The sequence below is a fragment of the Panulirus ornatus genome, chromosome 48 (genome assembly GCF_036320965.1).
Source record: "Panulirus ornatus isolate Po-2019 chromosome 48, ASM3632096v1, whole genome shotgun sequence".
NCBI classification, from domain to species: domain Eukaryota; kingdom Metazoa; phylum Arthropoda; class Malacostraca; order Decapoda; family Palinuridae; genus Panulirus; species Panulirus ornatus.
The window spans coordinates 10,764,504-10,790,937 of record NC_092271.1 but is presented as its reverse complement, the minus strand read 5'-3'; the positions used below and the strand labels follow the sequence as shown (position 1 = coordinate 10,790,937).

Genomic DNA, 26,434 nt, shown 5'->3' with positions numbered 1-26,434 from the left:
TTACTCTCAGCTTTCTTCTTTCACACACTTTACCAAACTCAGTCACCAGCTTCTGCAGTTTCTCACCCGAATCAGCTACCAGCGCTGTATCATCAGCGAACAACAACTGACTCACTTCCCAAGCTCTCTCAACCACAACAGACTGCATAATTGCCCCTCTTTCCAAAACTCTTGCATTCACCTCCCTAACAACCCCATCTATAAACAAGTAAAACAACCATGGAGACATCACACACCCCTGCCGCAAACCTACATTCACTGAAGACCAATCACTTTCCTCTTTTCCTACTCGTACACATGCCTTACATCCTCGATAAAAACTTTTCACTGCTTCCAACAACTTACCTCCCACACCATATATTCTTAATATATGGTGTGCCTATATATATATATATAGATATATATATATATATATATATATATATATATATATATATATATATATATATATATATATATAATGGCAGTCTTAGTAACAAACGAACAATGATGTAATTCAGATATATTAAATTAAACTCAAAATGTTAAAAAAAACACTATATAACATCAATATACAAAATTGATAGCAGAGGTGTCTATACAGATACATGATAGGTGAGAGCAAGTTTGATCAGTTTTATTTACGATTTCGAAGATTCTTGAAAAATGGGCCGTATCCAGAGGATGTTAAGGCTCATGCATTGTGTCATCAAACTGGCTTCACCCATGTAGACATCGCTTGATCTTACCTTTACATTATCTCCTACCTCTTTTGACTATCTTATTCATCCATTCCATTAATTGCATAGTATCAGTATCACCTCTTCATCTTCTAACTCCAGAAAATATATTACGTTCTTGAGTATAATGCTCAGGTATCGCCTTTACCTTTACAAAACACATCGTGCATCTGCCACCATCGTCCTCACAAGATTTTTATCCACTATTCCCATCCACTTTTGTATCATATCATTAATCTAGCTATATTATCCTGATCACTCGCACTGGTGTTGGAATCCCTACGAGTGCCATTCCCTGAACCGCTTTTGTTTTGCTTCTGACTACTGGCGGCCGTTCGTGTTTTGATGGAGGGTTGTGGGAGGTGGAGCCGGCGCTGACGACATGGTGTGGAGATGATGACGTGGGTGTGGGTGTGGCGGTGAGGCACTTGGTGGCGACGTGCAGACACGTATGACGACGTAGTGATGTGGTGACGGCATGCTGGCGGTACAGTTCTCGTGACGTAGTGATAACGTAGAAGGGACGTGATGACGGCGAGGCCGGGGTATGGTTTCGGACGAGGTGATGAATGACGTTGTGACTCGATCATTCTGACGGCGTAGTGACGAAGGAGACGACGTCGTGACGACATAAAGTCAACCTGGAGATGTAGCATTAACGGTGTGACTTCATGACGGTGGTGATGACCAAAGTATACGTGATGAGTTGGCGGTGATACGCCATACAGAAGTGGAGGTAACGCGATGAAGTCGGGGTGATGGTTGTGGTGGTGGTGGTGGTGTGTGTGTGTGTGTGTGTGTGTTTACTATTATTGTGTTGCGGGAGAGAGTTTTGCACTAGTGTTGTCCTGTCTCTTATGCCGGTATATACATACGACGTCTTTACCCCTGTGTGCACCCATACATCCCAGCCTAAGCTTGGCACTCATTTACTATGGACCATACATGAGGGGAGAATGAACATCTGGGTTCGGTGTTGATCGACTGTCGCGCCTAGGATTCGAGCCCACGCAGGCCTGAACGTGGACTGGCCCTTGTTGACTCATGGTCAGCAAAGCTAACCACTGCACCACAAAGACCCATGTGTGTGTGTGTGTGTGTGTGTGTGTGTGTGTGTACACTACCAGAGGCTTGGACCTAGACGTGTGTTTAGCCATAGTGTATTCAATCAGGAAACCTGGTGAGTCCACAGGCCTCGGTACCTCCCACCAGGAGCCACACACGAGACAACAGACCCACAGTAGACCACTCCACAAGACCTTCAGGATTCCCGTGGGACGAGAGACGCCAGCCAGGGCACAGACGCAAGCCTCGCTAGGCACCAACCAAGACCTTCAGGTTCTTGCTGGGTGTACCTGGGAAACCCGTCCCCCGCTCCCACACCAGCACGAAGGAAGACTACTTTTTTCACTCTCTACCACAATCTAACTGAATATCTGAGTAATTGCCTCGTTAACTGCACAATTCAAGACGTGATGAGCCTATTAACATGAGGTTCCTTCACTCCCATTTTCGTTTCAATTAAGCTGCACATGATGAACCCACCAGTCCACGTAACAAAACGCAGTCAGCCTCTATTGTTCTCCACTGGACCAAGGAAATCTGTACTAGAAACAGTGAGAAATACGGCAAGCAAGAAAGGACAGCAGCCTTTACTGAGAGGAGCGCAGCCGTGGGAAAAAGCAGCTAATACCAGGGAGAGAACCAATCGAAGTGATTACAGCCATTATAGCCTCATAAGGGCAAGTGGGGGGTGGGGAGCCTCACCCACTACATCATCGGTTTCCTTCCCCTCCCGCCACCCACCCGCCCTGGGGAAAGGGGGGGGGGGGGGCAGCTTCCCATATGAATCACCCTGACGCACGGCCCTGGCTACCCTCGGCTCCGTCACAGACACTCCCCAGGACGCGTGAGGTCACCTTGCAAATTCAGGGTATTTCTTCAGTTCCTTTCCCCGGCCGGCTGTTGTTGTCGGATGGAGTGGAGGGTTGGGCAACAGCCTTCTTGCTGGTCAATCGTAAGCCTACATATACCAAGTCAACCCACCATAACTCCAAAAAACGGACCCGGGCGCGCAGGCCGACTTGTGACGTCACGCGGCCCTGAACCCTCACTTGCAAGGAAACTGTGAGGAAAAGTATGGTTACTCTGCGGAGAGGTATGAATACTGTGAGGGAAGATGTGGATACTGTGAGGGAAGGTGTGGATACTGTGAGGGAAGGTATGAATACTGTGAGGGAAGATGTGGATACTGTGAGGGAAGATGTGGATACTGTGAGGGAAGGTATGATACTGTGAGGGAAGATGTGGATACTGTGAGGGAAGGTATGAATACTGTGAGGGAAGATGTGGATACTGTGAGGGAAGATGTGGATACTGTGAGGGAAGGTATGAATACTGTGAGGGAAGATGTGGATACTGTGAGGGAAGGTATGAATACTGTGAGGGAAGATGTGGATACTGTGAGGGAAGATGTGGATACTGTGAGGGAAGGTATGAATACTGTGAGGGAAGATGTGGATACTGTGAGGGAAGGTATGAATACTGTGAGGGAAGATGTGGATACTGTGAGGGAAGATGTGGATACTGTGAGGGAAGGTATGGATAATGTAAGGAAAGAGATGGATACTGTGAGGGAAGAAACAGAAAGTGTGAGCAAAGTGTAGATAAATGTACGTTTTCGTTAGCCCTCTACCAGCACGTTTTCATTGTTTAGGGCCAGTGACGTAACAAACAGGCTTCACCCACATGCGTATGGGTCGACATTGCGTATGCACACCTCATCCATTTATAACAGAAAATGGAACAAATTAAGCTGAAACCGAGTGACCCTGACATGTGCCACCGACCCCATTCATGCCTGTCTTTCTCTTGTACTCCCTCCGAGCCCAGAGGCTTCCTTGCGGCCAACAGAGAAACGAAAACCGCATGGACGTCGTAGCCGGCCAACACGTCCCTTGCCTCTACCTGTAGGTTGTCCCCGGCGTAAAAACGCCGGCAAAAACCACATGCTGTCGACTTGCCCACATTTGGTCACCGGTTTGGATTGCTGTGCCTTTTCCCCGTCCTTGATGAGGTGAAAGTGCAACAGCTGACTGCACTTTAGTTTACATCAGTTGATGATTACAGTTCAGAGGTTGCTTATGATGCAGTGTATAGGTCGGGGAATGGCTGTACTCCACTCTCCAGGCACCTGGTGCTGTTGAGGGTCACTGGGTCACTGGGTATACAGACAGTGCTCGCGCGTCGTACGGACAATACGCAAGCCAGGCGCAGGTACCCGTCCTACCTGCCTCACTCGCTGGTGGAAAATGTGTGTGTGTGTGTGTGTGTGTGTGTGTGGACACAAAGACTGCTATCCAGCATTCCCCCTATGTACCAACTCCACTACATAAAGTTTAAGTCTTCCTTACAAAAAGTGACCAAAGGTCCAGAGGACATGGTTGAGGAGTACTCCTGAGCTTGCACGAACTCTCAATATGTTATGACACAGTAGGTGTCTGGTGTGCAACTGGGAACATAATTACTCCACAATCAGCGTGAGGTGGAACCAGCCATCACATGATATCAGGAACTACAATTCGCTAACCATTGGCTTGTGAGTACTTTTGGCTACAGATGCCTACTAGTTCGAATCTAATAAACAGCGTAAGAGCATAGATATCGTGTATACCGCAAGCAATGAACGAGCTAAAGGGCAACGAGTCGTCAGGGAGAGCGTTCAGCAGCGAGCAGTAGCGCGGGCCAGATGAAAGCGAGTCACACACAGCCGGCCTAGCTAGCCGTCTCGTCGTCCTGTTCAACGATTATTCTGGGAACACCGAACAGAATTGCCTGGCCTTAGGTGATTTTACCCAAGAGTCACACCAGTGGGTGACGGTCAAATGGCTGGACATGCACGGATGAAATGAACAACGTGCTCGGTTCGTACCATCTGTGAATCTGGAGATCCAAATAACAACCTGAATAAGTCTCCCCAGTTGTATATAATGCCTTCTGAGTGTCGCCAGAGACATTCACTTCTTTTGTGATAAAACACATTAACTAAATTACGAAGCCTAAGTTGACTGACAACTTAAGTTCAAAGTTAACCACGTGCCGCTAAGGGCATGGCCGAGTCGCCCTCTTTTAACAAGGAGAGTTGAGCGAGACGCAACTTGAGGTGCGGGTGTGAGGCGTGGAGAGCGTGAAGGACGAGCAGAGGTGAGCCTGACACCTTCCTCTGTATAGCTGCACTCGGACCCCACCTGTAGTATCTGTACAGGTTCAAGTGTACGTCTCTCTCTCTCTCTCTCTCTCTCTCTCTCTCTCTCTCTCTCTCTCTCTCTCTCTCTCTCTCTCTCTCTCTCTCTCTCTCTCTCTCTCTCGTGCGCTCAGGGTAAGAAAATTCTCCACTACCCCACCACCATCAACCTAGTATTAGGTTGACAGAACCTAACAATACAGTCCTTAACAGCAAACAAACTAGGTTTGTACTGCACGCCGTCTGACGTAGAAGAGTATCAGTTCATCTCTGGTCCGCTGTTGCTGGTGTTATGCTCTCGTCTCTCACCACAGACGGGTTGAAACAGCAACTTTACCAAGGCGCAAAAGTTTGATTTCCGAGTGATGATGACATCTGACCCTTCCGAGTGAGATACAAGACCATTCGCTACACTGGGAGAGGACAGTCAGGATAACGTCCATATCATGTCTAGGAAATTAGAAAAAATGCAGAACGATCTAAGATTCAAGTTTCGCACCTTAGGATCAAGTTGGGATAGAAAACACAGTGAATGTCGGTCGTTCTTGACAGACAAGTCGTATGATTCAGGGGAAGACAATTGTTAGCACTCAGACCGCACCCACCCGTCCCTACAACTCTCCTGCCAAGTATCATTTTTCTAATTTCATTCATTGGTCATCAGGTTACACCAAGCTACATGCTGTGACGAGGGAAGGAGAGTACAGGTAGATCACAGGTGTGATGCAGGTACAGGTGTCATGATGACCACTGGTTACATCAGCCCACTCAACACTCCATCCATACTATGTGATGGATAACCAGTCCCGCCCGGGTCACTCACCATCTTCACTTTCAGTAAGGTCTTCGAAGGCATCACGATTTACTATGGACCTAACAGCAATATTTTTCATCCCTAGACTGAAGTCTATCTCTGGTTTACGAAAGGCCTGAATAGCCATCTTGTCAACGATATCACAGCGACTGAGCCTAATATAAGAGAGAATCCGAGAGATGTGTTAAGTCTTCTGTGGTACTAAGTAGCCTCTGTGTGCTGTTGACCCCTAACTCATAAACTCACATTCGCCGACGGTTCCTTATATGATGGAAGGGCCGGTCGTGTGCGTGCCATACATAACAGAGGAGAGGTGGAGGTCACCCATGCCAACCAGCCTAGGTCTCAACAACTGGGCGAGCCTAACTTGAAAGCGGATTCGTTTGGCGACAGTAACACTGGTCATCTTCCCACATACTCTACCTACCTTACCTGGGTCAAGCAGGGAACACAAACTGCCTCGTCTTGTTTTCCTCTACGTACTCACATGCCTGTGATTACTATTTGTGGTTTACAGGGTGAGAGTTTCACACTCTTGTTGCCCCGTCTTCTTAACCTTGTATATGTGTACCATGTGCATACACACACACACACACACACACACACACACACACACACACACACACACACACACACACACCTAGCTTAAGCTTAGCTTTGTCTGTGTATGAGTGTTTGCGCTGTTACATTTATCTGTGTATATGCTGGTGTGTGTATGTGTGTGTGTTTGTATGTGTATCCGTTGTATGTATCTGTTCACATATGTATCAAGGTGTATCTGTCTGTGTCTCTGTTCGCCCGTCAGACCTCGTCTGGTGAGTAAAGTATGTACAAACTTCACAGTGATTCATAAGATGTGTGAGTGGCTCGCGTACCTGTGAGGGCAGTCATGCCCACGTCTAGGGGACGTAGTCTGGGGTCGGGGTCACGGTCACGGGGTATGACAGTAGGCACGTGCTGAAATTTGAGGTCACTGAAGTAAGCTAAGCTCCTTTATGAATTTATTTATCGCTAGTGCTCAAGGCAAAGATGAAAGAAAAGTAACTTGACAGCTCATGATAAATACAATCCCTATATGTGGTAGGGAGGAGAAGCCCTCCTTCCACCAGGGTCCTGCCCTACTACAGGATGCGTACACTTGCTGAAGCCAGTGAAGGGAAGAATCCCACACGGATGGCGGTGAAGGACGATTTCCTGGTGGAGCGTGTGGCGAGGTGGAGACTATACGGTTCGCTGGTTCTCCCGTTGGCTGTAGCAACCCCTGGCCTCCAAGCCTGGTGGGCCAGACTCTACCCCAACCGTAGTCTACCGACTGAATCATTGACGTAATCGCTTCTGTTCGTGAATAGCAAGCATGAGGAGCCTCACACCATCTGCTGATGTCTTCACCTTAACGCCAGTTCTCCAGGAGAAAGTGGACGAAAAAATATATGCTGCCTCTGCTGTGCACTCACAACCAGACCTCGCCAACCGCATGATGTGTCCTCATTCTAACTAAAATTGAGACACTAATGAGCACATCAGACCGGCACACACACACACACACACACACACACACACACACACACACACACACACACACACACACACACACACACCACTGCTGGCACAAGGTAAGGTCCTGGTGTGCTACTGACCCAGCCTCAGTTACGGGGCCATGACCTGCAGGGGCACGTGACCTTGTGCAACACCAGGTCATCCTAAAGAACTTTTCGATGACGAGCATTCCAGCCGCTTGATCTTCACTGCACGGCCCACCCTACACCTTGTCCTGGCTCATCCACAGCCATGTCGAAAAGTGACGTTTCTTACCCTTTCTACGGATCACCTCATTTTTTAACACACCACTCTTGAGACTCTAACTGTTTCCACTACTTACAATAAGTCGTTCAAACTTATTATATCAAAGAGTGTTAGCTCATGCAAGGAATCCATTTTGTTAATTTCTGTAATGTATATCAACCCACTGGGGGTCTGACGCATACCCTTTTGTGACCTTTGTAACCCCTTTGCGCTACCGCTCATGGGGGGCAACGACAACCTTGTCCGAGCTACCGGCACAGATCAGGTCATCTGCGACGGCGATTATTTCATTACACAACAACCAAATATGAGGACAATAAACCTCAGTACCCGAAACTATTATAGCATGAGCCTCTACATATAAACCTTAGGACTTGAAACGCTTAGAGAACATATTTCAGGATGCGAAACACTCCCAGGATAAGTGCCAGAAGGAGAGACACTCACAGGATAAGCCTCAGAATGCGTGACACTCACAGGATAAGCCTCAGAACCCGTGACACTCACAGGATAAGCCTCAGAACCCGTGACACTCACAGGATAAGCCTCAGAATGCGAGTCACTCACAGGATAAGCCTCAGAACCCGTGACACTCACAGGATAAGCCTCAGAATGCGAGTCACTCACAGGATAAGCCTCAGAACCCGCGACACTCACAGGATAAGCCTCAGAACCCGTGACACTCACAGGATAAGCCTCAGAACCCGTGACACTCACAGGATAAGCCTCAAAACCCGCGACACTCACAGGATAAGCCTCAGAACCCGTGACACTCACAGGATAAGCCTCAGAACCCGTGACACTCACAGGATAAGCCTCAGAACCCGTGACACTCACAGGATAAGCCTCAGAACCCGTGACACTCACAGGATAAGCCTCAGAACCCGTGACACTCACAGGATAAGCCTCAGAACCCGTGACACTCACAGGATAAGCCTCAGAACCCGCGACACTCACAGGATAAGCCTCAGAACCCGTGACACTCACAGGATAAGCCTCAGAATGCGAGTCACTCACAGGATAAGCCTCAGAACCCGTGACACTCACAGGATAAGCCTCAGAATGCGAGACACTCACAGGATAAGCCTCAGAACCCGTGACACTTACAGGATAAGCCTCAGAACCCGCGACACTCACAGGATAAGCCTCAGAACCCGCGACACTCACAGGATAAGCCTCAGAACCCGTGACACTCACAGGATAAGCCTCAGAACCCGTGACACTCACAGGATAAGCCTCAGAACCCGCGACACTCACAGGATAAGCCTCAGAATGCGAGACACTCACAGGATAAGCCTCAGAACCCGTGACACTCACAGGATAAGCCTCAGAACCCGTGACACTCACAGGATAAGCCTCAGAACCCGTGACACTCACAGGATAAGCCTCAGAACCCGCGACACACAGGATAAGCCTCAGAACCCGCGACACTCACAGGATAAGCCTCAGAACCCGCGACACTCACAGGATAAGCCTCAGAACCCGTGACACTCACAGGATAAGCCTCAGAATGCGAGACACTCACAGGATAAGCCTCAGAACCCGTGACACTCACAGGATAAGCCTCAGAACCCGTGACACTCACAGGATAAGCCTCAGAACCCGTGACACTCACAGGATAAGCCTCAGAACCCGCGACACACAGGATAAGCCTCAGAACCCGCGACACTCACAGGATAAGCCTCAGAACCCGCGACACTCACAGGATAAGCGTCAGGAGGAAAGACAGCTCACAGGACAAGCCTCAGAATGCAAGACACTCACAGGATAAGCCTCAGAACCCGAGACACTCACAGGATAAGCCTCAGAACCCGAGACACTCACAGGATAAGCCTCAGAACCCGCGACACTCACAGGATAAGCCTCAGAACCCGTGACACTCACAGGATAAGCCTCAGAACCCGTGACACTCACAGGATAAGCCTCAGAACCCGCGACACTCACAGGATAAGCCTCAGAACCCGTGACACTCACAGGATAAGCCTCAGAACCCGCGACACTCACAGGATAAGCCTCAGAACCCGAGACACTTGGAGGACAAGAAGCAGGGCGGCAGGTTGGCAATGTTCCGTGGTCTGGCTACACTGCGTGTCAGTGATGGATGCCACCCTGGGGACTACTTGCCGACCTATATTTAGTCGAGCTGGCAACACTGAGGGCTCCTGGAAGGTGGGAGGGGAGGAGGGATGCACAGCTTAGCTGGCCCTGATTAAGCTGTGTAATGATAAACCCAACTGGGTGCGTGTCAGGGGGGGTTCCATCCTGCAACACGGCTCGTTACGTCTGAGTGAGATATCATCATCGGAGGTCTTCCAGCGGATCTTCTCAGGTTCATCAAAATCTAGAATTAACACAAGAGATGTGGACGCTTCAATGGTTAACATCTTCGCTCCAGTTTGCTTCGAAAATCTTTTTCTTTTTCTGGGTATAAATTTGTTCCATGTTTCTCTGGCCCGACAGGTAGGAGAAAAACTAGTACTGACTGGAAGGGGAAAGCAGCAACAAGTTGTACGAGAAGGAAAGTACCACATATTTACTGGAGGGGAAAGTAGCTATACGTACTTACTGGAGAGGAAAGTAGCTACAAGTACTTACTGGAGGGGGAAGTAGCTACAAGCACTCACTTGAAGGGAAAGTAGCTATAAGTACCTACGGAAGGGGAAAGTAGCTCCAAGTGCTTACTGGAGGGGAAAGTACCTACGAGTACTTACTGGAAGGGAAAGTAGCTACAAATACTTACTGGAGGGAAAAGTACCTACAAGTACTTACTGGAGGGGAGAGTAGCTATAAACACTTACTGGAAGGGAGAGTAGCAAGTACTTACTGGAGGAGAGGGAAACAGGTACTCACTAGAGAGGAAAGTATCATGTGCTAACTGTAGGAGAAGCAGCAGTTACTAACTAGAAGGAAGTAGCATTAACTTACTGAAGAGAAATTTCGCAAGTACTTACTGGAGGGGAAGTGGCAACGAATACTTGCTGGAGGGGATAGTAACGAGTATTTACTGGAGGAGAGTACCAACATGTACTTACTAGAGGGAAAGTTTCAAGCACTGACTGCAGGGGGCGTAGCCACAAGTACTTACTGGAGGGGAAGTATCAAGTACTTACCGGAAAAGAAAGTGATAACTCGACAGTGTCAAAGTAATTTCTGTTCTGTCATGACACCAGACATGGTCACCTATCACTAGATCCGCCACTGAGGCGTGAAATGTATGTATGTACGTGGGTGAACGTGACCCACTTTTGGTGGGATGCTGCAGCGGTCATCACTGTGTACCAACCTATGATGAAGTTACATGACTGTGTCTTAAACAGTGGCAGAGGACGAACTGAGGTGTTGGCAGAGATAGTGGAAGAGGTGGTGGATAGGCAGAGGTAGTGGCACGAGCGGTTGAGGTAAGTGTTGGTAGTTGTGGTGGTAAAGGGGTGGCAGAGGCGGTAGGAGTGGTGGCGATACAGGTGGTGGCAGTGGGGGTGGCAGAAGTGGTGGAAGTGGTGGTGGCAGAGGTGGTACAGTGATGGTGGCAGAGGAGGTGGCAGTGGTGGTAGCAGAGGTGGTGGTTGTGGTGGTGGCAGAGGTGATGGAAGTGGTGTTGGCAGAGAGGTGGCAGTAGTGGTGGTAGAGGTGATAGAAGTGGTGGTGGCAGAGGTGATGGCAGTGGTGGTGGAAGTGGTAGAGGCAGAGGTGGTGGAAGTGGTGGTGGTAGAGGTGGTAGCAGTGATAGTGATGGAGATAGTGGCAGAGGTGGTGGCAATAGTGGTGTCAGAGGCGATGGAAGTGGTAGTGGCAAAGGTGGTGGCAATAGTGGTGTCAGAGGTGATGGAAGTGGTAGTGGCAAAGGTGGTAGCAGTGATATTGGCAGAGGTGGTGGTGGTGGCAGAGGTGGTGGCAGTGGTGGTGGCAGTGGTGGTGGAAGTAGTGGAGGCAGAGGTGGTGGCAGTGGAAGTGGCAGAGGTGGCGGCAGTTGTGGTGGCAGAGGTAGTGACAGTGTTGGTGGCAGAATTAGTGGAAGTGGTGGTGGCAGAGGTGGTGTAAGCGGTGGTGACAGTGGTGGTGGAGGTGACGGTGGCAAAGATTGTGTCATTAGTGGTGTCAGAGGTGGTAGCAGTGATATTGGCAGAGGTAGTGGTAGTGGAAGTGGTGATGGTAGAGGTGGTAGCAGTGATATTGATATAGTGGCAGAGGTGGTGGCAATAGTGGTGTCAGAGGTAGTGGAGGTGGTGGTGGCAGAGGTGGTAGCAGTGATATTGGCAGAGGTGGTGGCAGAGGTGGTGTCAGTGGTGATGGCAGTGGTGGTGGCAGTGGTGGTGAAAGTAGTGGAGGCAGAGGTGGTGGCAGTGGAAGTGGCAGAGGTGACGACAGTTGTGGTGGCAGAGGTAGTGACAGTGGTGGTGGCAGAATTAGTGGAAGTGGTGGTGGCAGAGGTGGTGGAAGTGGTGGTGGCAGTGGTGGTGGAGGTGATGGTGGCAGAGGTGGTGTCATTAGTAGTGACAGAGGTGGTAGCAGTGATATTGGCAGAGGTGGTGGCAGAGTTGGTGGAAATGGTGGTGACAGAGGTGGTTGAAGTGGTGTTGGCAGAGAGGTGGCAGTGGTGGTGGTAGAGGTGATGGAAGTGGTGGTGGCAGAGGCAGTGGCAGTGGTGGTGGAAGTGGTGGAGGCAGAGGTGATGGCAGTGGTGGTGGCTGAGGTGGCGGTTGTGGTGGTGGCAGAGGTAGTGACAGTGGTGGTGGCAGAGATGGTGGAAGTGGTGGTGGCAGAGGTAGTGGAAGTGGTGGTGGCAGTGGTAGTGGAAGTGGTGGTGTCAGGGGATGGTGGAAGTAATGGTGGTAGATGATGGTATCAGTAGTGGTGGACGAGATGTATCACTGATACTTTCAGAGGTGGTGACAGAGGTGGTGGCAATGGTGGCGGCAGAAGTAGTGGCAGTGGTGGTGACAGAAGTGGCGGTAGTGGTGGTGGCAGAGGTGGTGGAAGTGATGGTGGCAGAGGTGGTAGCAGTGGTGGTGGCAGAGTTGGTGACAGTGGTGGTGGTAGTGATGGTGGAAGTGGTGGTGGTAGAGGTGGTGGCATTGGTAGTGGCAGAGGTGGTGAAAATGGTGGTGGCAGAGGTATTGGCAGTGGTGGTGGAAGTGGTGGTAGCAATGATATTGGCAGAGGTGGTGACAGAGTTGGTGGCAGCAGTGGTGGCAGAGGTGGTGGCAGTGGTGGTGGCAGAGGTGGTGGCAGTGGTGATGGCAGAAGTGGTGAAGTGGTGTTGGCAGAGGTGGCGACAGTGGTGGTGGCAGAGGTGGCGACAGTGGTGGTGAAAGTGGTGGTGGAAGTGGTGGAGGCAGAGGTGGTGGCAGTGGTGATGGCAGAGGTGGCGGCAGTGGTGGTGGCAGAGGTGGTGAAAGTGGTGGTGGCAGAGGTGGTAGAAGTGGTGTTGAAAGAGGTGGTAGAAGTGGTGGTGGCAATGGTAGTGGAAGTGCTGGTGGCAGAGATGGTGTCAGTGGTGGCGGCAGAGGTAGTAGCAGTGATATTGGCAGAGGTGGTGGGAATGGTGGTGGCAGAGGTGGTGGAAGTGGTGTTGGCAGAGAGGTGGCAGTAGTGGTGGCAGAGGTGATAGAAGTGGTGGTGGCAGAGGTATTGGCAGTGGTGGTGAAAGTGTTGGAGGCAGAGGTGATGGCAGTGGTTGTGGCAGAGGTGGCGGCAGTGGTAGTGGCAGAGGTGGTGAAAGTGGTGGTGGCAGAGGCAATGGAAGTAATGTTGCAGTGGTGGTGGCAGTGGTGGTGGCACAGGATGGTGTCAGTGGTGGTGGCGTAGGTGGTAGCACTGATATTGACAGAGGTGGTGACAGAGGCGGTGGCAGTGGTGGTTTCAGAGGTGGTGGCAGAAGTAGTGACAGTGTTGGTGGCAGAAGTGGCGGCAGTGATGGTGGCAGAGTTGGTGGAAGTGGTGGTGACAGAGGTGATAGCAGTGGTGGTGGCAAAGAAGTGACAGTGCTGGTGGCTGAGATGGTGGAAGTGGTGGTGGCAGAGGTTTAGGAAATGGTGATGATAGTTGTGGTGAAAGTATTGGTGGCAGAGGATGGTGTCACTGGTGGTGGCAGAGGTGGTAGCAGTGATATTGATAGGGGTAGTTACTGAGGTGGTGGCAGTGGTGGTGGCAGAAGTGGTGGCAGTGGTGGTGGCAAAAGTGGTGGAAGTGGTGGTGGCAGAGGTGGCGGCAGTGGTGGTGGCAGAGGGGGTGTAAGTGGTAGTGGCAGAGGTGGTGGCAGAGCTGGTGGAAGTGGTGGTAGCAGAGGTGATGAAAGCGGTGTTGGCAGAGTTGGCGGCATTGGTGGTGGCAGAGGTGGTGAAAGTGGTGGCGGCAGAGTTATTGACAGTGGTGGTGGAAGTGGTGGAGGCAGAGATGGTGGCAGTGGTGATGGCAGAGATGGTAGCAGTGATTTTGTCAGAGGTGGTGGCAGTAGTGGTGGCAGATGTGGTGACAGTGGAGGTGGCAGAGGTGGTGGCAGTGATGGTGGCAGAGGTGGTGGTAATTGTAGTGGCAGAGATGGTGGAGGTGGTGGTAATTGTAGTGGCAGAGATGGTGGAAGTGGTGGTGGCAGTGGTGGTAGCAAAGGTGGCGGTAGTGGTGGTGAAAGTGGTGGTGAAGTTGTGATGGCAGAGGTGGTGGAAGTGGTGGAGGCAGAGGTAATGGCATTAGTGGTGCCAGAGGTGGCGACAGTGGTGGTGGCAGAGGTGGTGACAGTGGTGATGATGGCAGAGGTGGTGGAAGTGGTGGTGGCAGAGGTGGTGGCAATGGTGTTAGAAAAGATGTTGGTAGTGGTGGTTAAAGTGGTGAAGTGGTGGTGGCAGAGGTGGTGACAGTGGTGATGGTGGCAGATGTGGTGAAAGTGGTGGTGGCAGAGGTGGTGGCAATGGTGGTAGCAAAGATGTTGGTAGTGGTGGTTAAAGTGGTGAAGTGGTGGTGGCAGAGGTGGTGGAAGTAGTGGTGACAGAGGTGGTAGCAGTGGTTGTAGCAGAGGTGGTGGTAGCGGTGGTGGCAGAGGTGTTGGAAGTGGTGTTGGCAGAGAAGTGGCAGTGGTGGTGGTAGAGGTAATGGAAGTGGTATTGGCAGAGGTGGTGGCAGTAGTGGTGGAGGTGGTGGTGGCAGAGGTGATGGCAGCAGTGGTGGCAGAGGTGGCGGCAGTGGTGGTGACAGAGGTGGTGACAGTGGTGGTGGTGGCAGAGGTGGTGTCAGTTGTGGTGGCAGAGGTGGTAGCACTGATATTGGCAGAGGTGGTGGCAGTGGTGATGGTAGGGGTGGTGGAAGTGGTGGTGGAAGTGGTGATGGCAGAGGTGTTGGCAGTGGTGGTGGAAGTGGTGGAGGCAGAGGTGGTGGAAGTGGTGGTAGCAGAGGTATTGGCAGTGGTGGTGGAAGTGATGGAGGCAGAGGTGGTGGCAGAGGTGGCGGCAGAGGTGGTGATAATGGTGGTGGCAAAATTGGTGGACGTGGTGGTGTCAAAATTGGAGGTGGTGGTGGCAGAGGTGGTGGCAGTGGTGGTAGCAGAAGTGGTGGTAGTGGTGGTGGAAGTGTTGGTGAAGTGGTGGTGGCAGTGGTGGTGGCAGTAGAGGTGGAAGTGGTGGTGGCAGAGGTGGCGGCAGTGGTGAAGGCAGAGGTGGTGGAAGTGGTGGTGGCAGAGGCGGTGGAAGTGGTATGGCATCGGTGGTGGCATAGGTGGTTGCAGAGGTGGTGGAAGTGGTATGGCATAGGTGGTGGCATAGGTAGTGGCAGAAGTGGTGGCAGAAATGGTGGAAGTGGTGGTCGAAGTGGTGATGGTAAAGGTGGCGACAGTGGTGGTTCCAGAGGTGGTAGCGGTGATATTGGCAGAGGAGGTGGCAGTAGTGGTGGTAGAGGTGAAGTGGCGGTGGTAGTGGCGGTGGCAAAGGTGGTGGAAGAGGTGGTGGAAGTGGTGGTGGCAGAGGTGGTAAGTGGTGGTCAGAGGTGGTGGCAGTGGTAGTAGCAAAGGTGGTGGTAGTGGTGGTGAAAGTGGTGGTGAAGTGGTGGTGAAGTGGTGATGGCAGAGGTGGTGAAGTGGTGGTGGCAGAGGTGGTGGTATTGGTGGTGGCAGAGGTGGTGACAGTGGTGGTGGCAGCGGTGGTGGAAGTGGTGGTGGCAGTGGTAATAGTAGACGTGAAGTGGTGGTGACAGAGGTGGTGGCAGTGGTGGTGGCAGACGTGGTGACATTGGTGGTGGCAGAGGTGGTGGAATTGGTGGTTCAGAGGAGGTGAAGTGGTGGTGGCTGAGGTGGTGGAAGTGGTTTTGGCAAGTGGGAGGTGAAAATGGTGGCAGTAAGAGAAACAAAGTAGTTTACAAGTACGGTAATGACCTTGACCTTTGACCTTTTTCTACTTCATAAATTCAAGAACGGTTTCTCCCTCTAGACTCAGGAATGTTCAGAGCACGTCGTAACCAAGTCCAGCCGGTGTGGCAGTGAAGGTGGAAACTTGACCTTTGACTGTGAGATCTTTACCAATAGGGACTTTTCATGTGCGGAGGAACACACTTAGGGTCACTGCTGATGAGCTTCACTGCAGTGAATCACTGCAGAGCAACCAAATCATCTCCTAGAATCAACTCAACGTGAAGTGGCGATTTTAACTGTTAACCCCCAGACCAGCGTCGCTGAGGCCTTACGACAACCCATTTTCGTCGGGACTCTCAAGCGCTCGTCAATATACACATAAAAGATTAAACCAAACAGTGGTAACTTGGACGGACACTTTAAGAATACGCGGAAGCGAACTCGCTCGCCAACTCCGAGGGAATTCCCGTTATTTTCTACTTGGGAAAGGCAAACTAACATCCCCACACCACAATCACTGCCCCACCAACCTCCAAAGAAAAACTATAAGAACACTATACCGTCATAGCATTATAACTCAGTGTATTCACTGTCGAGGGAGATAACACCATCCACTGTACAACTGAAGCAGTGTTAGGGTCCTGCCAGAGTGGCAAGAGCCCTACATACCTCACGCTGGTGAGCAGCAACACAAGCCACTTCATTATCATGACTTGTTAACGGACAGGAAACAGAGGTCAGCCTCCCGCTGCTCGTTATGGGTCGAGTCCTCATGCTTCAGGGGGTCAGTTCATTATTATGGATCAAGTGCTCAAAGGGGTCGTCGAAGTTGTTGTGATCAAAGGGTCAACTTTCTTGTGCTCATGAGGTCAAGTTGTCCTAAAAATGTCACGTTGTTATGCTCAAAGGTCAGCGAGTCAGGATGTGCTTAAGGGGTCAAAGCTGTCGTGCTCTACAGGTCAAGTTGTTGTTGAAGTACCTGACACGGAACACGAGATGTGATCATTAAGTTATAGCAGTGAAGGGACCAGTGAGTCGTCATCATGACATGGTTGTTAAGTCATCACCAACGCGGGATCAGCAACTTGGGATCAGGGAGTTGTGGTACTCAAGGGGTCGATTTAGTCATCACACTCAGGAGTCAAGTGGGGGGAAAATAAGAGTCGTGACTCTCAAGGGGTAGTGAGACGTGGCGTTTGAGACGAGGTAATTCATGGCATTCAAGGGATCACATGAGTCATAGCACTCGAAGGGTCGAGTGAGGTGGAACAGTCAGTCATGACACTTGTGTCGAGTCCTGGCACTCATGGGGTCAAGCAAATCGTAGCACTTCAATGGAGCTGCTGCAGTCAAGGGGTAGAGTCAGTTTTAACACCTGAGTAAAGTGAGTTCTGGCACTCAAGGGGTCAAATAAGTCATTGCACTCACGCGGTTGTCTATAAGGTTACTCAAGGTAGACACGTTTATTCTCTAAAAGGAGTCAGTGTACCGAAAGATTTTGAATCATGATAAGGGATTAAGTAGCCTTGCTGGAAGATAAGAATCACCTTATGAGATTTAGGCTTTCTGTATCAAGAAGTTTTCATGCTGATAAAGAGGCCAGGCTTTCATGCTGCAGGTCATCTCATCCTTGTGATGAAGTTGTTCAGTCTTAAGAGGTCATCACCACTAGAGTGTTGTCTGCACACCAGACGGTTATCAACACATCATAGGAAAAGTTGCGACACTAAAGGGTTGTCACTACACTCCAGGGTTATCATGACAAGGGTCATCATCACACTGACGTGTTATCACAACACAGTTAAGGACAGGTCACCGAGCGAAAGGCGTTGTCATCATGCTGAAGGGAGTGTCATTTTACAGAAAAAAATATATAAGCGATCTTCCTCAATGGGTTAAGTCATCCTTCCCGTGAAGTCAACCGTTTTACTTGAGGACATGAGTCATTCTGTTCATGGAGGGATTAAGTCATTCTACGCCGGGGATTAAATCATTCTGCTCAAGGGGGTCGAGCCATTTTACTCAAGGGGTTGAATCATTTAGCCAAAAGGTTAAGCCGTCGTACTCTGTCTGGGGCTCGAGTCATGAGGCTGGGAGGGGGGAGGGGAGTGAAGTCAAGGTTACATCTCCACAAGGATGAGCAGCTCCTTCTCGACAGTTTAGGTCGTTTAACCTAACGGGTAGTCCTCTTGACCTAGAGGCTACTTCGTCATCCTCAAGGCTGAACTGGGGCGGGGCGTTGGGAGGGAACTGTATCGCCAGCCCTTAAAAGAATTCAACCCTCTTCCTTAACGATGCTGACTTACCTTCTCATGAGATTATGTGACCATCGTCAAGGACTGTCGAATTACCTCAGAGGGAGGATCACCTTACCGATGGGTTGGTCCACCTCCTGCGAGGTTGAACACTGGCGGTGCACCTACCTGATAGCACGAGAAGCGCTGCCATGGCGTCGTGGTGAACGACGATCCTCTCACGTTCCTTGAAGACGGGTCACGATGCTGCCGCCCACGTTCACAACTGTTCTTTTTATGATCGTTCACGTGCACTTCCCGTCTGACCTCGGCCACGGTTAGCTACGGGTGGTAGAATTTCCGTACCACACAACATCTAGCAGAAGGCACCGTCAGATCGCTCACAACGCCTTCCTGAACCAGTTCAGTTTTCTCTTAAAAGTGACAGTTGTTTGTTTCCCAGTAACACACTAATGTATTCTTTAGGTTCAGATCTTCACAAGTTCATGTTTTTCACTTCTCCTACATTCAGTCCCTCATCTCTAAAAAGTACACAGCTTACGCATGTTAGAGTACTGTTCATTAAACTCTACGCGACGTACACTCCTATAATGAAATTCTTAATCTAAATCAAACATTTTAACAAATCCAACTTCATTTCTTATGCAGATGGACCGTAAAACCCGCCCTTCCACACCTGACAAAGGAGGAACTCGTATAGAGAACAACGACAATTCGCGCACGACCTAACGTTCACACGAGCACACAGGCGAAAATATTGCTTATTCACACGTCACTACGAGTCAGCATCTACCCTACCCTACCTCCCCTCCTTCTGCCTTGAGCCTTACCCCTGTCGTGTGTGCCCCCAGCCACAACATCTTCTGCACCATAAAGAGTATCATGATGCTCAGCGTTCACCAAGAATAAGAATGAATAAATACGAGTGAGGAACATTTTGTGACCACGGCCTAGAGAAGGTCAGGCGACCCCTTACGAATGTTTCATGTTGACGCCCGCAGGGGCTTGGGGTGGAGGGGGGGGGGGGCAGAGGAGAGTGTGATAGGGGGAAAGGAGGGGGGCGACAGCTGGAGCAGCGTGCGTGTGTTTGTATGCAGAGTAAGGGAGAGGCAAGGGGCAGCTGGAGCAGAGGAGTGGGCGGTGAATGCAGGCAGCCGTAACGGGAGGAGGGTGATAGTTTGAGCACGGCGTGTGAGGAGGCCAGTCATGGCGACGGCGACACATAGATGGTGTTGGAGTGGGTTGGGGCACACGGGGAGGAGAGAGAGACGACTGGGAGGAAGAGATAGATGGAGTTGGAAGGGATGGGGCACACAGGGAGGAGAGAGAGAGAGAGAGAGAGAGAGAGAGAGAGAGAGAGAGAGAGAGAGAGAGAGAGAGAGAGAGAGAGAGAGAGACGATTGGGAGGAAGAGATAGATAGTGTTGGAGTGGGTGGGGCAGACGGGGAGGCGAGAGGGTCGACTGGAGGAAGAATGAGATGGTGTTGGAGTGGGGTGGGGCACAAAGCCAGAAGGGAGGGACAATTAGAGGGCGGCATCTAAGTAGCCCTTACAAAGGCCGCCACACGTACGAAGGTCATCATGCGTAACTCTGCGGTGCGAATCGTCATGAGGAACCGAGACAACCAACCACTGTGGACGAACGCCAAGACCAGGATATTAAAGGCTCGACCAAACAACTGTGTGGTGGATAATCACCGGTATTCTCAACCGATGTTGTTGTGTATGGTTAACGAGGATCAAGTGGTCAATTCCACCCCCATGGGAGGACTTCCCAGGCGTGGGAGTAACGAGTGGGTAAACAAGAGAAGGACAAACAATGATCAGGAAGGGCCAAATGCATCGCCAGATCTCATTACCACAGATGAGTTTGCGTTAATTCACATAGACGCGACAGATACACCAAAGGTACTTAGTATAAGTGTGTTGCATAGCAGTGTGTGTGTGTGTGTGTGTGTGTGTGTCTGTGTCTGTGTGTGAGGGGGGAGAAGACTTTCGAACGTACATACTTCAGCGTGGTGTTGGGGTGCGTTATATGAGCCTGATGGGCTACCTCACCGATCAGTCGAGACTAAAGCCCTCCCAGACCCCAAGAACCAGGTCAAGGTAAACCCGTTGCAGGTACATCGCTTGCGGGGGCATGGCCCTGCCCTACCTGCGGCTCACACACCCCAACCTGCCCATAGGTGCGGCCCCACACCCCAGCCTAGCGCTAGTGCGGCCCCACACCCCAGCCTAGCGCTAGTGCGGCCCCACACCCCAGCCTAGCGCTAGTGCGGCCCCACACCCCAGCCTAGCTCTAGTGCTGACAACACCCCAGGCTGGCTCTAAGCGCGGCCCCACTCCCCAGCCTGGTTCTAAGTGCGGCCCCACACCTCAGTCTAGCTTTAGGTGCGGCCCCACACTCCAGCCTGCTCTAGGTGCGGCCCTACACCCCAGTTTGGCACTAGATGCGGTCCCCCACCTTTCATTCCCATGTCAGGTCTCTCTTGTGCCCAGCGGACAATTTAGATCGTCTTTCATATGCTGCTGGCGATACAAATTACCAGCCAGCAAACAGGATATATCTCTCTCTCTTATTCAGCTAGATCTGCGCATCAGGTACGCCGACGCAATTACTCCTCAGTTCATAAAAATACCATTTCTGTACCAACCTCTTCGAAGAATTGGTTTTAACTTTTATACGCCATGACACCACCTGATCCTATCTACGCCTTACATGAGGCAAGATGTGGAACACACACACACACACACACACACACACACCTAACTTTCGATTTTAGTAGCAATTAATGCAAGCAATAAAAGAATATTGAGAGTGAAACAATCGCCACGGAGTCATAAATTCGGTGGGTGCCGTTCTTATACGTCCAGTATGATGGCGGGCGGGGTCACTGCAAGCCTTTCTGGAGTCCAGCAGGCGAATGGCTACTGAAGCTGTGGTATACGGGATTACTGGCGCAGGGACACTGTTAGCTCATGTGTTATCTCTTACACTGTCCTCTCTTAGCACATTCATTCTCCCACACTCCTGCTTTCCTAATCTGCCGCACTCCTACTACACTGCCTTTCTCCAACACCGTCCTTCTCCTACATCACCCTTCTACTACACGCCCCTCTCCTACAGTGACCTTCTACACTGCCCCTCTTCTACACTGCCCTCATGAACCGCCCTTCTCCTATACTGTTACTTTACTGTCTAATACACCGTCACTCTGTGTATGAAGAGTCCGAACCTTCCGACCTGGGGGTGTAACCACACACAGCTGCAGAGACGGAAAGAATATTATAGACGTTTAGACAAAGTTGTTCTATTTGATGACGAAGCTAGCCCACCAGACAGGAATATCCTTCTATGGCCAGAAGATCATTAAAGTGGAACTGAAAAAACGGACGCATGTTAGTAGATTCTTCTCGAAATGAGTGGAGGTCACCGGTGGAGTGCCACAGGGCTCTGCTCTGGGACCATTACTCGGTCTATGTGAATGATTTGCCAGAAGGTAAAGGACTCGTATTTGAATATGTCTGCAGATGATGCAAAGGTCCTGACTAATGTGAGAAGCATCACCTTACGGGAAGACCTTGACAGACTCCACAATTGGTTTGATACGTGGTTGATGAATTCAATACAAATAGATGTAAGGTAATGAGGATGGGACACAATGAAAGGCCTCAATATAGATCTAATTTAGCAGGAAATAGGTTGCAGGAATCTATATATGACATGAACTTGTTGACATCGTCCCTAACCAGTCGCCTTAGCGCCATATTAAAGGAACAGTGAAGGACACAAACTGTCTGCTGGGATATATTAGAATAGCATTCAGGTATATGGATGGATAAGGAAATATTCAGCAAGCTGTTCACATCGTACATAATGCCAAAGTAAGAGTATGCTTCTTAAGTTTGGTCACCACACCTAAAGAAGCACAGAGAGCTAACTGAGAAGGGCAACTAAGATGGTAGCAAGGTAGCAAAACCAAGACAGCTGAGTTACAGGGAAAGGCTTAAGGAAGAGAGAACAGTGAGGGATGACCTAATCACAACCTTTAAGTTTTTAAACAACCATTAAGACGAAGAGTGAATAAATTTTCGCAAGATGTAGGGACAGAACAACCAGAAGACACGATATGAAATTAAGCAAAAACTTGTTAAAAAAAAATTAAAGAAGTACCCTTGTACTGCAAGTTTGGTGGACGAATGGGAAATCAGAACGAGGATTACAAAGCTTACAAAATTGTTGCCTAACGAGTGCAAAACTTCTTCCTTGTACAATACTTATAGGTAATTTCACACACTGCCCTGAGTACAGTCATGTGCGTTTTCTCTCACAGGTACGTACACCACGCGTGGAAAGTCGCGTGGACAGTGTTTAGACCAGACTCTCTTGAACCCTGGTGACTGGTTCGTGCCAAGACACATACAGACCCTCATGACTCTAACAGGGCGTACACACACCCAGACACCTACAGTTCTACGCATACAGTCGGCCTTATACACTCAGGATTAGTCTGTCATATCTGCAAGGTCTGACACACGTACGTAAGTCGTGTCTACAGACAAGTGTACATTCCACTGACCCCCTGCAGCATGTCCTTCACCCACACTATCATAGAAATGCTGTCTGTGTATGCACAGTCAGGTCATAGGCAGATAATCCAGGAAAATGATAATATCTGTCATACAGACATACAGCAAGAATACACACAAATATATCGCACGGGTAAACATAACCCTCCCACCTCATATTTATTCCTCCCTTCCTAAAATATATAAATAGATAAATGCAAAAAAAAATCACTAGTGCAAGAGAGATTGCATTGCTGTACCACGGGAACGTGTGACCACCTCATCAAGCAACACACACACCCAAGGCCAGTCAGATGTCCAGCACCAAGCAAAGCACAGGAGTATGAGCCACATCAACCAAGGAGAGTCAGGTGTCCAATGCTAGATAATCCACAGGTGTATATGACAACCACATCAACCAAGGGATAGTCAGGTGTACAGTATCAGGTAAAGCACATCGCCATACCAGCACCAGTGGTCACTCAGGTGTGTACAATACCAGATACATCATACCACCACAACAGCACCAGTGGTAAGCCAGCAAGGTTTCCCCACTGCCAAACATGCCACGCCGTCACCACACGTCCATCAGCTTTCCTACAGCAAAGGATCTGCCGTTATCTCAGCATTCCACAATCAAGACCACACTGTCAAGGCTGCCGTCTGTCCCTTACTGCTCACACACAACACACACACACACACACACACACACACACACACACACACAAACACACACTTGCACCAATATTTTCGCCTGTTTTCTGTGTCCGAGTTCTGATACAGATAGGTATTCCAACACTTGCGAACCATACATACAAATATTTAGGTCTTTAGAATCAAATATCCAACTGCATTTATTTGTTTACAAAGCAAAAGATTCATACTGGCTCTGGTAGCTTAGTAAACCGCGCTTGAAAATTTATGTACATTTGTTCAGTTCACCGCAGGATTGTTCAAGATTCTTTACGCCATTCCAGAACATCAGTACTCCTGAGAGCAATTTTCTGTGTAAAAAAAGATCATCTGTTCATTATCTTGTAACTATGGATATTGTACGAAAAAAAAAGATATCTTTTTGAATTATCAAAATTGGGTTTGTAAACTGCTGTTGACGAGGCGTTTATCACTAGCACAGGTTCCACAGCAACACTAAGATGCGCGCTTCACTCTCCTCCGCACGACCTGAGCGACATCCTCAGCCGCCACACAGCTCAGTCACACTGCAGTCTGGCCGGGGCACTGACGATCCTACCCGCTCTCCTCCACTGCCCTGCGCGCACTGACTGACTCCTCTGACTGTGCCCCACTAGGCCAGACCAGGCCCGGCTCTGTCCCTTCCTCCCACACTAACCCGGCCTCCTATACCCAAGTGGTAGGATCCTATCCTTTCCTCCCACTCTATCGACTTGTGGGACTGGGCTTAGTTCCTTCCTCCCACGTTAACAGGGTGGGGTCTCATGCACTGCACGAGTCCCAGTCCATCATCTCCTACACCAGAACGTTGTCAACCACTTCCCATCGCATCATCCTGGACGTCCTGTCCCATCAGAACGACCCAGCCTCTTCCTCTGACATCAACCTGACCCTACTAAACCACCTGAACCAGAACGACCCTGTCTCGTACTGTTCCTGTCTCGTATTCTAACTTCAGTCTGGTTCCTGTGCCCCAGTACAATGGCTCTGTCCCTTCCTTTCACATCAAATTGGCCCCCTATGCCTTACCAATCCGTCCCCATCCCTCCCTCCAACACCGTCCAGCGCCACGTCGTCGGCTCTGCTTCTCCTTCCTACAACGTGCATCACCAGTCTGTTCGTGTGAGTGCTCATCCCACCGTCTGAGTCAGTAACTGGTGTTATTCAGTCCAGGGTTTCGCGGGATCTGCATCCACCACTGACCCAACCGGTTTGGAAGTAGACTATTGCCCTAAGTCGTCTGTGACACTTCTGTTGATGAGTCACTGTACTCACAACTGTATATGTCATGAGACAGCGGTGGGGCAAGGGGAAGGGGGAAGGGACGACTACCACTGCGGATATATCCGTCGTTCTAATTCAATTTGGCTTATCATTCGTGTGTATTTTATCAAAAGATCTAAACTTTATCACAATTTGTTTAACAGCCAAGGTAGTGACGGTAAACCCGCACTGATGTAATGATACTTCCCAAACATTTACAGGCTTTTCCATGTATGTACAACGTTTATACACAAACTGGACATACACTATACGTAAATAGACATTCACAACACACGAGTAGACTCCACTGAAACAATATCAGTATCTAAAGCCAGCTCCAGTAAACTAACTAGATTATCCAATCCCTCTAATTTAGACTTCCCAATGGGGTCCAACCTGATTCATGAGTTCGGAAAGGAGGGGAAGTGGCGTTATGTCTATTATATTCACAGGGATACCCATCACGTTCAAGAGTTATTTAAGACAGCAGACAACTTTGAATATGTTTTTCCAACATATACATTTTAACAATATCATTCATTTACATTTCTCTAACTTTAAATATATATATGTACAGGGGTCCCGGGTTCGATCCCGTCTGTTGGAGGTTTGTATGATATTTATTTATTTACTATACTTTGTCGCTGTCTCCCATGTTAGCGAGGTAGCGCAAGGAAACAGACGAAAGAAAGGCCCAACCCACCCACATACGCATGTATATACATACACGTCCACACACTCACATATACATACCTATACATCTCAACACAGACATATACATATATACACATGTACATAATTCATACTGTCTACCCTTATTCATTTCCGTCGCCACCCCACCACACATGAAATAACACCCCCCCCCCCCCGGCATGTGCGCAAGGTAGCGCTAGGAAAAGACAACAAAGGCCACATTCGTTCACACTCAGTCTCTAGCTGTCATCTATAATGCACCGAAACCACAGCTCCCTTTCCACATCCAGGCCCCACACAACTTTCCATGGTTTACCCCAAACGCTTCACATGCCCCGGTTCAATCCATTGACAGCACGTCGACCCCGGTATACCATATCGTTCCAATTCACTCTATTCCTTGCACGCCTCTCACACTCCTTCATGTTCAGGCCCCGATCACTCAAAATCTTTTTCACTCCATCTTTCCACCTCCAATTTGGTCTCCCACTTCTCCTCGTTCCCTCTACCTCCGACACATATATCCTCTTTGTCAATCTTTCCTCACTCATTCTCTCCATGTGACCAAACCATATCAAAACACCCTCTTCTGCTCTCTCAACCACACACTTTTTATTACCACACATCTCTTTTACCCTTTCATTACTTACTCGATCAAACCACCTCACACCATATATTGTCCTCAAAAATCTCATTTCCAGAACATCAACACTCCTCCACACAACTCTATCCATGGCCTCGCAACCATATATCATTGTTGGAACCACTATTCCTTCAAACATACCCATTTTTGCTTTTCAAGATAACGTTCTCGACTTCCACACATTCTTCAAGGCTCCCAGAACTTTCTCCCCCTCCCCCACCCTACGATTCACTTCCGCTTCCATGGTTCTATCCGCTGCCAAATCCACTCCCAGATATCTAAAACACTTCACTTCCTCCAGTTTTTCTCCATTCAAACTTACCTCCCAATTGACTTCTCCCTCAACCCTACTGTACCTAATAATCTTCCTCAATTCACATTTACTCTCAGCTTTCTTCTTTCACACA

General features: G+C 49.6%; 1 protein-coding gene across 8 annotated transcripts in view; it reads right to left on the bottom strand.

Annotated features, from left to right (window-relative positions):
- Positions 1-24,066, bottom strand: part of LOC139764080 (uncharacterized) — a 671,778-nt gene extending 647,712 nt beyond the window's left edge. For 6 of the 8 annotated variants that reach the window (XM_071690558.1, XM_071690561.1, XM_071690562.1 and 3 more), the window contains exons 1-2: positions 23,918-24,006; positions 18,335-18,751 (exon numbers count right to left, since the gene is read on the bottom strand). In XM_071690558.1, coding sequence (XP_071546659.1) covers positions 18,335-18,359 — 25 coding nt within the window. In that variant the 5' untranslated portion in view covers positions 18,360-18,751; positions 23,918-24,006. Of the gene's footprint in view, positions 1-18,334; positions 18,752-23,917 lie in introns of all 8 variants that reach the window. The other 2 variants (XM_071690559.1, XM_071690560.1) reach the window with 2 other exon arrangements.
- Between the last annotated feature and the right edge of the window lie 2,368 nt (positions 24,067-26,434).